Source organism: Podarcis bocagei (assembly GCF_964188305.1).
Source record: "Podarcis bocagei genome assembly, chromosome: 13".
In the NCBI taxonomy this organism is placed as follows: Eukaryota; Metazoa; Chordata; class Lepidosauria; order Squamata; family Lacertidae; genus Podarcis; species Podarcis bocagei.
In genome coordinates this window covers 20,567,494-20,580,754 of record NC_138138.1, presented here as the reverse complement: position 1 = coordinate 20,580,754, position 13,261 = coordinate 20,567,494, and the positions used below count along the sequence as shown (strand labels likewise).

The following is a 13,261-nucleotide window of genomic DNA, read 5'->3' as shown; positions in this document are numbered from 1 at the left end:
ATCAAGTTGGCGGATTATGCCGAAATGGCAAAAATGATCGGAAGAATCAGAAATCAGGAAGACCAAAATTTTAATAAGGAACGGGGGAAATTGATTATTTATCTTAAAAACCATTGTAAACAGTTAAAATCTTTAGTAGGATTGGAATATCACTTGTAGTTTAATGGTGAATTTTGGACACAATGGAGAGGTAAAAGATTTGGATTTGTAAAAGATGGCAGGGAGAAATGATTAATAATAAGAACCGCAAAGGGGAGGAGAAAAGTCCAGGAGATTCTTTTGAATCTTGTTTTTATGTTGTATGTTGGATATGTGACTGTAAAACTTTAATCTGAAAAACCAAAAAAAAACTATACACACACACACACACACACACACACACACACAACCACAAATATTATTTTACAAATAAATCAAGGTGTGTGAATGTGAAACGGACCCAGAAGTAGACCAATTCATCCATTCCTAACACAAGATGCAAGAGTCTCCTTCGCATACACACACAGACCCAGGGCAGAGTGCAACAACAGAACTAGGATCTGCCAGGATGTTAAGATGCCCTCCATGCCCCCGTGTCAGGAGTCCAGGTTCCCAGCTTGATAACACAGTAAGCATAGGTAATGAAAAAGGAGGATTTACTGCAAAAACAGAGAGCTCCGGACGGCTTCTGCATCATTACTCAAGATGACCCTTCTGAAGACTGCTTCTGGCCACGACAGAAGATATTGAACTTACGGCTCTTACGCCTCTTGTTTTGCTTCCTGTCTAGCAACCCTCCCATTTATCAACTCCTTGGACTTAGTGGGTCAGCTCCAACCTCTTCCTGGTCTGAGAGGCTGAGTCTGTTCGTACCTATTTGTGCTTCCTGCGAGCGTTGACTTAGCCTGCTCTTAGCTACTGCCTTATCAGCCGGCCCATCAAGGTCAGGAAGAGCGGAAGTCTGCAGCTGCTGGCTCTCCCCTGCTTTGACTAACACCTAAGCCTCTCTGTTCCTGGCTGCTTTCTGCAGTTGGCTGCAAACCTTCGCTGGGAGCTGGCTCATTCCTGACACCCCGTCTGCAATCGGCAAGACTCACATGGGATGGTGGTTCCATACTGTGACTGGTCAGACATGATGAGCTTGTTCTTAAGACTGCGCCGGCCGACCCCCTGAGCCCCAATCAGCACCAAGGTTTTTCTGCGGAACGGAGGCATGCGAGCCACTTCCTCATAGATCAGCAGCTCGTGCCGGTCAAACTCTGAAGAGGGAGGGAAAGAAATCGCCATCAGCCATTAATGCAGAGGAAGCGCGGTCAGGCGATGTAGAAATGTGAAGGCACACTGAGATCCCTTGCCTGCATTTTTTGTGGTCAGATACATCATCCTCTTCTTCTTCTTGCCGCTGAGGCTTCCACACAAGGCACCTGCCAGGAGGGGGGAAAGGAGGCACTAAGCAAAGCTGGGGAGAGAGAAAGCTATCGCACGTGTGGAAGAAGGTAGGAGTAGGGGCACATTCACACGACGCACCTTGAAAGCACCACAATGCCACTTTAAATGACCATCGCTTCCCCCAGGGAATTCTGGGAGCCGCAGACTGTCAACAGTTCTTAGAAGACCCTTTACAGTGGCACCTTGGTTCTCAAACTTAATCCGTTCCGGAAGTCCGTTCCAAAACCAAAGCGTTCCAAAACCAAGGCGCGCTTTCCCATAGAAAGTAATGCAAAATGGATTAATCCGTTCCACACTTTTTTAAAAAAAACCCTAAAATAAATGGCAAAAACAGACAGACTTGAATGTAGCACTCAGAAAAAAAGTGTGGCCCTCAAATCGGAAGTGTGGCACTCAAATTGGAGCATGTTCAGCTTCCGAAAAGAAGTTTGCAAACTGGAACACTTTCTTCCGGGTTTGCAGCATTCGGGTTCCAAGTTGTTCAACAACTAAGCAGTTCGAGAACCAAGATACCACTGTTATTCCCCACTCAGAGCAAGTTCCCAGAGTTCCCGGGGAAGACAGATTGACTGTTAAACCACTCTGAGAATTTTAGCTCTGGGAGGGGAACAGAGGGTCTCCTACGAATTCTCAGCGCCCTTGACAAACGGCAGCTCCCAGAATTCCTTGGGGCAGTGGTTCTCAACCTGTGTGTCCCCAGATATTGTAGGACTACAACTCCCATCATCCCTGAGCTCTGGCCTTGCTAGCTAGGGGTGATGGGAGTTGTAGTTCAACAACATCTGGGGACCCACAGGTTGAGAAAGGCTGCCTTGGGGGAAGAAGTCACGACTGTCTAAAGTGCTGAGAGTTGTTAGGAGAGTCCCATTTCCCTCCTCAAACCATTTCACAATCTATGTCTCTCTTCCCAGGGAACTCTGAGAATTGAGGCTCTGGGAGGGGCTGTGCCTTTTACCTGATGAGGGAGTGACTTCGAGGTCTCGCTTCACAAAGGCCTTGCGTTTCTCCTCCAGCAGCTGGCTTGGGATCAGACCAGCACTGCCGCCTTCCACGTGGCAGGCCTGAAACAACCAAAGGTTAGTTCTGAGCTCTCGGGTGGGGAGATAAATTGCGGGACCCGAGATCACGTAAAAAGCTTTCCCCCTCCCACAAGGACACGCAACCCATTTTCTTCATTCTGACATTTTTAGCAGTTGCAGTATTAATAAAAGAATCACAGTAAAGTAGAGGTGGAGACCGCCTCATACAGACTTCTGGTTTTTTGCCTAGAAATTGCATTCCTTTCTAGTACACCTAAATGTGCAGATGTCCTATTCTGTGTTGCATGGGGCCACTCTGATTTCCCTGGCTAGTTCTGGCCTAGCTCCCTACAGACTGATTTCTTGGCGGCAAACAGCTCCCCCTGAACGCCACCCATGCCTAATCCCATGAACATGCACCCAGGCCTGATCCTGCCCATGGCTCATTTATTTGACACAAGGTCCATACCTGCCACCAGTTGGGGTCATCTTGGTTGACAATCTGGAGGAGGTCTCCGGCAATGAACTTCAGCCCAGCTTCCTTACATGGAATGAGGTTGTCAGAGGCTGGGTCATAGTCAAAGTGGGCCTTCACAAACACCTAAGGAAGGGGAAGCAAGTTGAGATGAGCAGGGAGGCTCTGGAGTGGGAGAGGAGACTCAGAAGGACCGATCCGAGAGGGGTTGACATCATGAGCCAGCTAAGATTGAAACAAAGTGGGCTTGCAGGTCACGGTAGACTGTGGCATTGACACCAGAAACCATGGAATTGAAAACAGGAAGGGATGAAAGATACGTATTACAGGGAAATGTGAGCAGGACAGTTCTACCCATCTCAAGTCTCCAGTTCTGCGGGAGATAGCTATGCTTGTCCCAACCCTGCAATAATAAAATAGTAACAATTATGATTATAATTTGTTATCATTGATTATTTATACCCCACCCATCTGGCTGGGTTTTCCCAGCCACTCTGAGCGGCTCCCAGCAGAATACTAAAAACACAATAAAACATCAGACATTAAAAACTTCCCTAAACAGCGCTGACTTCAGATGTCATAAAAGTCATATACAGTGGTACCCCGCAAGACAAACGCCTCGGAAGAAGAAAAACTCGCTAGACGAAGGAGTTTTTCGTTTTCTTAGCCGCTTCGCAAGACGCATTTCCCTATGGGCTTGCTTCGCAAAACGAAGCTTGCCCTGCAAGCTCCGGGGATAGCGGGGAAGCGCAGCACGTCTTCCCCGCTGTCCCCGGACCTCTTTTGAAGCAAGGGGCGGCGGGAAGAAGATCGCTTCTCCCTGTTGCCAGCCCCGCAATCTCCGGGGACAGAGGGGAAGGCGCGCGCGCCTTCCCCTCTCTCCCCAGACCCCTTTTGAACCAAGGGGCGGCAACGGGGAGAAGCGATTCTCCCCGCTGCCCCTTCCCTTGCTTTAAAACAGGTCCGGGGACAGAGGGGAAGGCGCGTGGCACTTCCCCTCTGTCCCCGGACGGTCTCCATAGGAACGCATTGATTGATTTTCAATGCATTCCTATGGGAAACCGTGCTTCACAAGACGAAAAACTCGCAAGAAGAAAAAACTTGTGGAACGAATTAATTTCGTCTTGCGAGGCACCACTGTAGTTGTTTTCTTCCTTGACATCTGATGGGAGTGCGTTCCACAGAGCGAGCACCACTACCATGAAGGCCCTTTGCCTGGTTCCCTGTAACTTGGGCTCTCTTAGTGAGGGAACCGCCAGAAGGCCCTCGGTGCTGGACCTCAGTGTCCAGGCTGAACGATGGGGGTGGAGACGCTCCTTCAGGTATACTGGGCCGAGGCCGTTTAGGGCTTTAAAGGTCAGCACCAACACTTGGAATTGTGCTCGGAAACGTACTGGGAGCCAGTGTAGGTCTTTCAAGACTGGTGTTATGTGGTCTTGGCAGCCACTCCCAGTCACCAGTCTAGCTGCTGCATTCTGGATTAGTTGTAGTTTCTGGGTCACCTTCAAAGGTCGCCCCACGTAGAGCGAATTGCAGTAGTCCAAGCAGGAGAAAACCAGAGCATGCACCACTCTGGCGAGACAGTTCACCAGCAGATAGTGTAGTTTTTGGGTCACCTTCAAAGGTAGCCCCATACCACCAACCCCTAAACCTTCCCAGAAAACTTATAGCAGAGCAAAAGAAGAAGTGGTGGCATCAGGTATTGGTGTGCCAGCCTAAGCTGGGAAAAAGCACTCCAAGCCCTCCCACTACCCGGGCATCCCCGGGCATGTTGGGTCCAGCTGAACTCCCAAACAGCCAACATGGTTCTTCAGGAGTGCAATTCCATCTAGGACTAGCTGCAAACAACAACAACAACAATACACACACCTGAACATCAGCTTGACCTGCAGAAACCAGTGAAATAAATAACTTGCAGCACAGAGATGAGCAAACTTAGCCTGCCCATTTTTGCAAATTAAACCACAGCTCAGAAACTTGGGGGAGGTGGGGAGTTAGCAACACGAGGCTTCCTAGCCGAACCGAGGCCTGGCACCCTTTTCTTTAGCAATAAATTGCTGGTTTTCGTTGTAACGCTCTAACTACAAACACCTCCTCCCTCCTTGTGGACTGAAAAGAACAATCCGGTAGTCAGGAGACGAACCCAGCAATTTGCCAGAGAGACTGCAGAGCAAGAGCCTGGCCAGTACAGTACTCATTTTGCCCTGTTATCTTCGAACAATAAATCCTGGTGGTGGAAGGCAGCGAGGAAAAAACACTAGCCTCTCTCTCTCTTCATTATAGACTCCTTTTATTTGCATTCGCAGGAGACGCACACTGCTGACGTCTCCTGGGAAACGGATCATATCTGAGCCTGTCTGTGGAGACCTTTCACTCGTCCCCCTCCCTGCCCAATCCGAACACTTGCGGGAATGAAAACACAGAAGGATGTTTGCAAAGAAACTTAGGGGCTCAGCACGAGCAGTAGCAAAGGGAGAAGAGAACCCCAGTTCAGGCTCTCTCAATCCCCACCCTTGCAGCCCCACATTGAATCTCAACAATGAAATGTTGTCGAAGATCAAACTCGGCTCTACTTCTCACGGAGCAAGGGAAATGGGCTAAGGCACTGGCTAGCCGGGGATGTGGGAGAAATGTGATTCCATTAAAAATGTGTTCCTTGAAACATTTTAATGGATAACAAAGCCACATAGAGTCTCTGCTTTCAGTTCGTAGAGACCTTTTCTACAGCGCAGTTACATTTGGAGCAAGACATTGCTATCGTAGGAATCGTGAGTCTGGAGAACTTAAATCACTTGCACTTTCAGGAAACAATACGCAAAGTGAAACCCAGCCATCCTTTAAAATGTGCACTGCTCTGAATGTTGCAGTAAAGCACCCCTGGACGGTTAAGTCCAGTCAAAGACGACTATGGAGTTGCGGCGCTCATTTCGCTTTCAGGCCACAGACAGCTTTCCGGGTCATGTGGCCAGCAGGACTAAACTGCTTCTCACGCAATGGGACACAGTGACGGAAACCAGAGTGCACGGAAATGTCGTTTACCTTCCTGCTGCAACGGTACCTATTTATCTACTTGCACTGGTGTGCTTTTGAACTGCGAGGTTGGCAGAAGCTGGGACAGAGCAGCAGGAACTCACCACCGTCAAGCGAATTCAAACCGCTGATCTTCTGATCAGCAAACCCATGAGACTCTGAGGTTTAGACCACAGCGCCACCTGCGTCCCTGAATGTTGCAGTAAAAGGTAAAGGTAAAGGGACCCCTGACCATTAGGTCCAGTCGTGGATGACTCTGGGGTTGCGGTGCTCTTGCTTTACTGGCCAAGGGACCCAGCGTACAGCTTCCGGGTCATGTGGCCAGCATGACTAAGCTGCTTCTGGTGAACCAGAGCAGCGCACGGAAATGCTGTTTACCTTCCCGCCGGAGCAGTACCTATTTATCTACTTGCACTTTGACGTGCTTTCGAACTGCTAGGCTGGCAGGAGCAGGGACCGAGCAACAGGAGCTCACCCTGTCACGGGGATTCGAACCCCCGACCTTCTGATCAGCAAGCCCTAGGCTCTGTGGTTTAACTCACAGCACCACCCGCATCCCAAATGTTGCAGTACAGTCCCGCAAATGTGCGTAAATGCAATCTAGGATCATAGAGTCCTAGAGTCAGGAGGGACCACAAGGAAACCTGACAGGTGATGGTGGACTGTGTCTTCCACTGGCACCTGAGGGCAGAATGCTGTTCTTCCCCCCTCCCTCCCAGCATTTGCCTTCTGAAGCAGCCTCCTCATTCTACCTAACAGCAGGGCCGGCCCTGAATACATCCTTCCCCTGTTGCTTCTCTGCTCTAAATTGCTCCCTCCCAAAGCCCTTGAGCAAGTTATATATTATCTCTCCAGACAGAGGGAAAGATTGAGGTGGGGAAGCAGAGGAGAATTGTGTAATAAGTTAACGTGCCTTCCCAAGCGCACACACACACATACACACATGCCCCTGCTGTCGTTTTTTAGGCCGCTATTTGGGCTTGTTGGTGTGAAATAATCCTCTTTGCTTCCACAAAGCAGCAGGATTATATTCACATGAAAACAAGCAGTGCTCGTCTCCATCACCACCACTCACGTCATACTTCCCCCACCCCTCTGCCGCTCGCATGGGCTTTGTGACAAGGAGCTGTTGCTAACTCATTACACAATCCCTCCCTCTGGAATGCTTCTAGCATCGCCAGACGTTACTCTCAAATCCCCGCCCGCACCATTGCAACAGGGAGAACACTCGAGTATTCCGTACAAAACGCACATATGCCCTCAAATCGTCCCCCCCCCCTAAGTTTTATTCCCTGCGTTTCACGTTTCATGCTGAAGTGTTTCCACTGAGCGATCCCAGATGTACTCAGAAGACTGGTGGATAGCAGAGAGACGCTGCAAGCATTCTGCTACCCATGCTCAGAGGATAACGTCTCTGACACAGCGGCCTGCAAGCAGGGCTTGAAATTTGCTCCAGACTTTAAGGAAGAATCAAGTGTTCACGTTTACCAGGAACAGTTCCCCTGTAAATAGATCTCTATTTGTTATACTTCGTGAGGGTGAGGCATTGGCATCGTTCTTCGGAGTTCAGTTCCTCGCCAGTGGCATGTAGAAATTCAATCTCCCAGTGGATGAGTCAATGCATACCATCCTAAACTGGGAAAGCAAGGCACCATGCACTGGTTTTTTACATATGTTTGGACATGATATACCATGCCAAAATGTGGTTTAGCATGACCTGTGCTACCCAAGGCTATGTCATGCTCTGGCTGAGCACTACATCTATCTATCTATCTATCTATCTATCTATCATCTATCTATCTATCTCTATCTATCTATCTATCTATCTATCTATCTATCTATCTATCTATCATCTATCTATCTATAGTTTTTCAAAATATTCATTTAAACAACCTTAAATCCATGACTTCCCTTCTTCTCTTTCCGCGGTTCATTTTGCATACCACACATCCCTGCATATTTTACATGAACTAAGCCATTCAGTAATCCATTGTTACATCCATTAAAACTTGCTTTCACTGTGGAATTTATCTTACTGCTACCAGCATTTTTAAATGAACACAATTTTCACCCATATATACAGTAAACATTTTCCAGTTTTCTTTAAACATACATTCTTCTTGTTCTCTTATTCTTATATGTTAAATCTTGTGTGTATTCCATCAGTTTTTAAGTTGCCATTCTTCTTTGGTTGGGACCTCGCTCGTTTTCCATTTTGGGGGTAACAAAACATGGGCCGCGGTTGTAGCATACACAAATATAGTGGTACCTCGGGTTAAAAACTTAATTCGTTCTGGAGGTCCGTTCTTAAGCTAAAATTGTTCTTAACCTGAAGCACCACTTTAGCTAATGGGGCCTCCCGCTGCCGCTGCACGATTTCCGTTCCCATCCTGAAGCAAAGTTTTTAACCTGAGGTACTATTTCTGGGTTAGCGGAGTCTGTAACCTGAAGCATCTGTAACCTGAAGCGTCTGTAACCCAAGGTACCACTGTAGTCTTTTTTGACACCTGGGAATTTCCCTCTGAATTATTCCCAACAAAAAAAGACTCTGGTTTGTTTGGGAAAGGTACGTTTAAATGTTGTTGTTTTTTCAATTCATTATATATCATTTCCCAATACTCTTACCCTTTTACAAGTCCACCACATATGATAAAATGTACCCTCAACCTCTACAGCACTTATCTGATTCAGACTTATATATTTTAACAAGTCTGCTAGGAGCGGGAAAATGTTGTTTCTTTTGCTTGCTTGAATGCCTAAGAAGCATTTTACCCTTTTACAAGTTCACCACTGAGCACTACAACTAAACCTGGGCTTGCATCTGCAAAAAAATCCATATGCAGGAAACCACGAAGAAATCTTTGTCTGCAGCAAGCAGAACCATGAGACTGGGCCCGGACGACATGCTAAGCCAAACCATGGCTTAGTTGGCACAGCAGGACTGAGGACGGCCCCAATTTTTTATTTGGCTAAGCTACAGTTTGGCTTAGCATTATGTGAAAACTGCATCACTGGGAGAGTGAGGATATTTCACCCCTCCCATTGCAAGAATCTGACAATGTTTCAGAAAGGAGGGGGCGGATTTTGCTCATCGCTTCTTCTGCTCCAGCCTGTAGGAGTCTGAGTGTTATCTGTATCTAGATAAGGTGACTGCTCAAGCAACTGTAACACTCATGCAGTCCAGCGTCTCCGATTAGTCTTTAGTTACAGTGGTACCTCGGGTTACATACGCTACAGGTTACACACTCCGCTAACCCAGAAATAGTGCTTCAGGTTAAGAACTTTGCTTCAGGATAAGAACAGAAATCGGGCTCCGGCGGCGCGGCAGCAGCAGGAGGCCCCATTAGCTAAAGTGGTGCGTCAGATTAAGAACACTTTCAGGTTAAGTACGGACCTCCGGAATGAATTAAGTACTTAACCTGAGGTACCACTGTAGTTTATTTTAGTTCTGCAGTAGCTGTAAAGAATAAAATAAGTTATACTTCAGAGCCGTCGTTCATGTGGTCCATACTCTGCTGTGCTCCGCTTACTTTTGGAACTGAGTTTGGTGCTCACAGCTCTAAGCTGTGAGTCCACAGAACTTAGACCTGCTCCCTGCAGTGGAAGGTCTCTGGGAGTGCTTTTCCAGCTCGCCTGGCCCAGACGGGGCAGAAGAGGTTGAGCCCAGTCGGTGGCACCAGCTCAAAGGTGAAGCTGACAGAGAGTAGACGGTGAAATCCCAAAGGAAGCCTCAGCAGTATTTATGTGCACATGTGACTACAGCAGCAAGGATTCTACACGCACAGAAATGGAACGAAGAGAGAACACCCTCCAAGGAAGAACGTTTGATGAAAATCTTGGAATGGGCAGAGATGGCAAAACTGACGGCACTGATGAAAGATACAAATTTTTGTTGTTGTTGTTTAGTCATTTAGTCGTGTCTGACTCTTTGTGACCCCATGGACCAGAGCACGCCAGGCCCTCCTGTCTTCCACTGCCTCCTGCAGTTCAGTCAAACTCATGCTGGTAGCTTTGAGAACACTGTTCAACCATCTCGTCCTCCGTCATCTCCTTGTGCCCTCCATCTTTCCCAACATCAGGGTTTTTTCCAGGGAGTCTTCTCTTCTCATGAGGTGGCCAAAGTATTGGAGCCTCAGCTTCCACCATCTGTCCTTCCAGGGAGCACTCGGGGCTGATTTCCTTCAGAATGGAGAGGTTTGATCTTCTTGCAGTCCATGGGACTCTCAAGAGTCTCCTCCAGCACCAGAATTCAAAAGCATCAATTCTTCAGCAATCAGCCTTCTTTATGGTCCAGCTCTCACTTCCATACATCACTACTGGGAAAACCATAGCTTTAACTATACGGGTCTTTGTCGGCAAAGTGATGTCTCTGCTTCTTACGATGCTGTCTAAATTTAGAATCTTTTAAAGACGACTGGAAATCTTTCCTAGTCTATATAAAAAGTTATTTTCCACACATGAGGACCACAGCGGTGTCTGAAGTGTAAGAAAACAGCGGAACATATTGAGAAATATGTCACAGAGGATGGAATCAGATAAAGAGGAAACCTAAAATGCAATTGTATGTGATTTGGGTTATAAGCATTGATGCTGGCCGAGCGGGAAATCAATAAGACAGAGTAGCAAATGTAACTTTCTGTACGGAAAAAGAATACAATATTATTATATGTATTAAAGAAGATCTGCTTCACTGTAGGGAAATGATGTTTCCTTGTACAGCTTTAGTTTAGCCAAAAGAACAACCATCAGCTGCTAAGGCTGCTTTTAAAAGGCTGCAAAACACAGCATAGATTCTATGGAATAAAGAAGGGGTGGGGAACTGGATGCAGCTGGTGGGGGGGGCGGGTGGATTCTTATCTCCACCCCCCTTCTCCCCTTGCAGGGCCAGCCACCTGTCAATCACCTGATGTCACCATGACATTGGGTGACCCATTTTCCTTTGGCTGCGCAGTCTGAAATCAAAACATCTGTAGGCAAAGACATAGCACTTTGCAAGCCCCCCACTTGCGCAGCGCAGGGCCCTGCAGGCACTGAGGATCAGCGGATTGTCGGGACTCGCAAAGGGTTGTGCCTCACTCAGCTGCACTGGGGAGTTCCTCTTGGAAATAATCGGGAGCTCCTTTCAAGCTCCCAATTGCAACTACTTTCTTATATGTCTCCCCGCCTCACGTATGATATCAGGTGAGGGGCAGATGGGACTGATTTTGGAAAAATAACCTCATGGGCCAAACAGGGATGCATACCAGGTTTAACTGGTCCTGTAATAAAAATAAAAATAAAAATAAAAATAAAAATAAAAATAAAAATAAAAATAAAAATAAAAATAAAAATAAAAATAAAAATAAAAATAAAAATAAAAATAAAAATAAAAATAAAAATAAAAATAATTTATATGCCGCCCATCTGGCTGGGTTTCCCCAGCCAGTCTGGGTGGCTCCCAACAGAAAATTAAAAACACGATAAAACATCAAACATTAAAAACTTCCCTAAACTTCCTCTGGTTGGAGGCTCCCAATCCAAGTGAAATGGTTGGTGGTGGGAGGTGCTGCAAAGTGGGGAGTGTAATAATAATAATAATAATAATAATAATAATAATAATAATAATGATAATATTTATACCCCGCCCATCTGGGCAGCTCCCAACAGAATATTAAAAGCACAAAACATCAAACTTTAAAAACTTCCCTAAACAGGGCTGCCTTCAGATGTCTTCTAAAAGTCACAGATAGTTGTTTATTTCCTTGACATCTGAAGGGAGGCCGTTCCACAGGGCGGGAATGAGAATAAGGATGCCGGAGGTAAGGATAAGAGTATCAGTTTACTTCTGCTCCATGTCACTTTCACTTCTCTTAATCCATAGTTCCACTCTACCCCATTCCTGTATTAAACTAATTTTTTTAAAAAAAAATCTGCACAAAATTCTGCATTTAAATATGCAATACTAAACATCTTTCCCCTTGCAATAGACACATTTCCTCTCAAAAGACACATCCCTATATGTATTTTCACTCGACATGCACAATTCCATATGGTTTTCTAAAGGTTTTTTGGTTTCTGCCATGTTCCAACCAGAACATTAGTCCAAGAGGTACAGAGCAGGTTGATTCCCATCAAAACTCGCAAAGATCAGGAGTCTTTTGAGGCATTTCCAGTTCAATGCTGGAGGCTACAGAAGCAGCACCTCCACTCTGCTTACTGTGAAGCTTGTTTGGCTTCCTTTTACCCTGCCCACCTTAAACTTAAGTGTTCTGCAGCTGGTTGCAATTTGATGCAGAGTGCGGCCCCGACTTTGGCTGTAAAACAATACCTGCTTAATTGGGCGTTAACTCCCATTGGTCCAGCGCAATGGACCTTACTTCTCAGCAGTGTCTGTATATATGAATGATTCAGAGTGTCGGTGCTGACCTTTAAAGCCCTGAATGCCCTTGGCTCAGTATACCTGAAAGAGCGTCTTCACCTCCACAGAGGTCCAGCTCCAAGGACCTTCTGGCGGTTCCCTCCCTGCAAGAAGTGAGGTTACAGGGAACTAGGCAGAGGGCCTTCTTGGTAACGGTGCCCACCCTGTGGAACGCCCTCCCATCCAATGTCAAGGAAATAAACAACTATCTGATTTTTAGAAGACATCTGATGGCAGCCCTGTTTAGGGAAGTTCTTAATGTTTGATGTTTTATCATGTTTTTAATGTTTCGTTGGGAGCCACCCAGAGTGACTGCGGCATTCTGGATTAGTTGTAATAATAATAATAATAACAAATAATAATAATAATAATAATAATAATAATAATAATAATAATAATAATAATAATAATAATAATAATTTATTATTTATACCCCACCCATCTGGCTGGGTTTCCCCAGCCACTCTAGGCGGCTTCCAACAGAACACTAAAATATAATAAACTATTAAACATTAAAAGCTTCCCTAAACAGGGCTGCCTTCAGATGTCTTCTAAAAGTTTGGTAGTTATTTTTCTCTTTGACATCTGGTGGGAGGGCGTTCCACAGGATGGGTGCCACTACCAAGAAGGCCCTCTGCCTGGTTCCCTGTAACTTGGCTTCTTGCAGCGAGGGGACTGCCAGAAGGCCCTCGGCACTGGACCTCAGTGTCCGGGCAGAACGTTGGAGGTGGAGACGCTCCTTCTGGTATACTGGACCAAGGCCATTTTGTAGTTTCTGAGTCACCTTCAAAGGTAGCCCTACGTAAAGCGCATTGCAGTAGTCCAAGTGGGAGATAACTAGAGCATGCACCACTCTGGCGAGACAGTGAAGTGGGGAATCTTCTGTAACTGCAGAAGGGAATTCCACAATTC

General features: G+C 46.4%; 1 protein-coding gene across 5 annotated transcripts in view; it reads right to left on the bottom strand.

The window, feature by feature from the left end:
* Positions 1-13,261, bottom strand: part of MPP2 (MAGUK p55 scaffold protein 2) — a 79,200-nt gene that overhangs the window by 10,432 nt on the left and 55,507 nt on the right. For all 5 annotated transcript variants that reach the window (XM_081166495.1, XM_081166499.1, XM_081166496.1 and 2 more), the window contains exons 7-10: positions 2,917-3,048; positions 2,384-2,489; positions 1,335-1,403; positions 1,077-1,238 (exon numbers count right to left, since the gene is read on the bottom strand). In XM_081166495.1, coding sequence (XP_081022621.1) covers positions 1,077-1,238; positions 1,335-1,403; positions 2,384-2,489; positions 2,917-3,048 — 469 coding nt within the window. The remainder of the gene's footprint in view (positions 1-1,076; positions 1,239-1,334; positions 1,404-2,383; positions 2,490-2,916; positions 3,049-13,261) is intronic.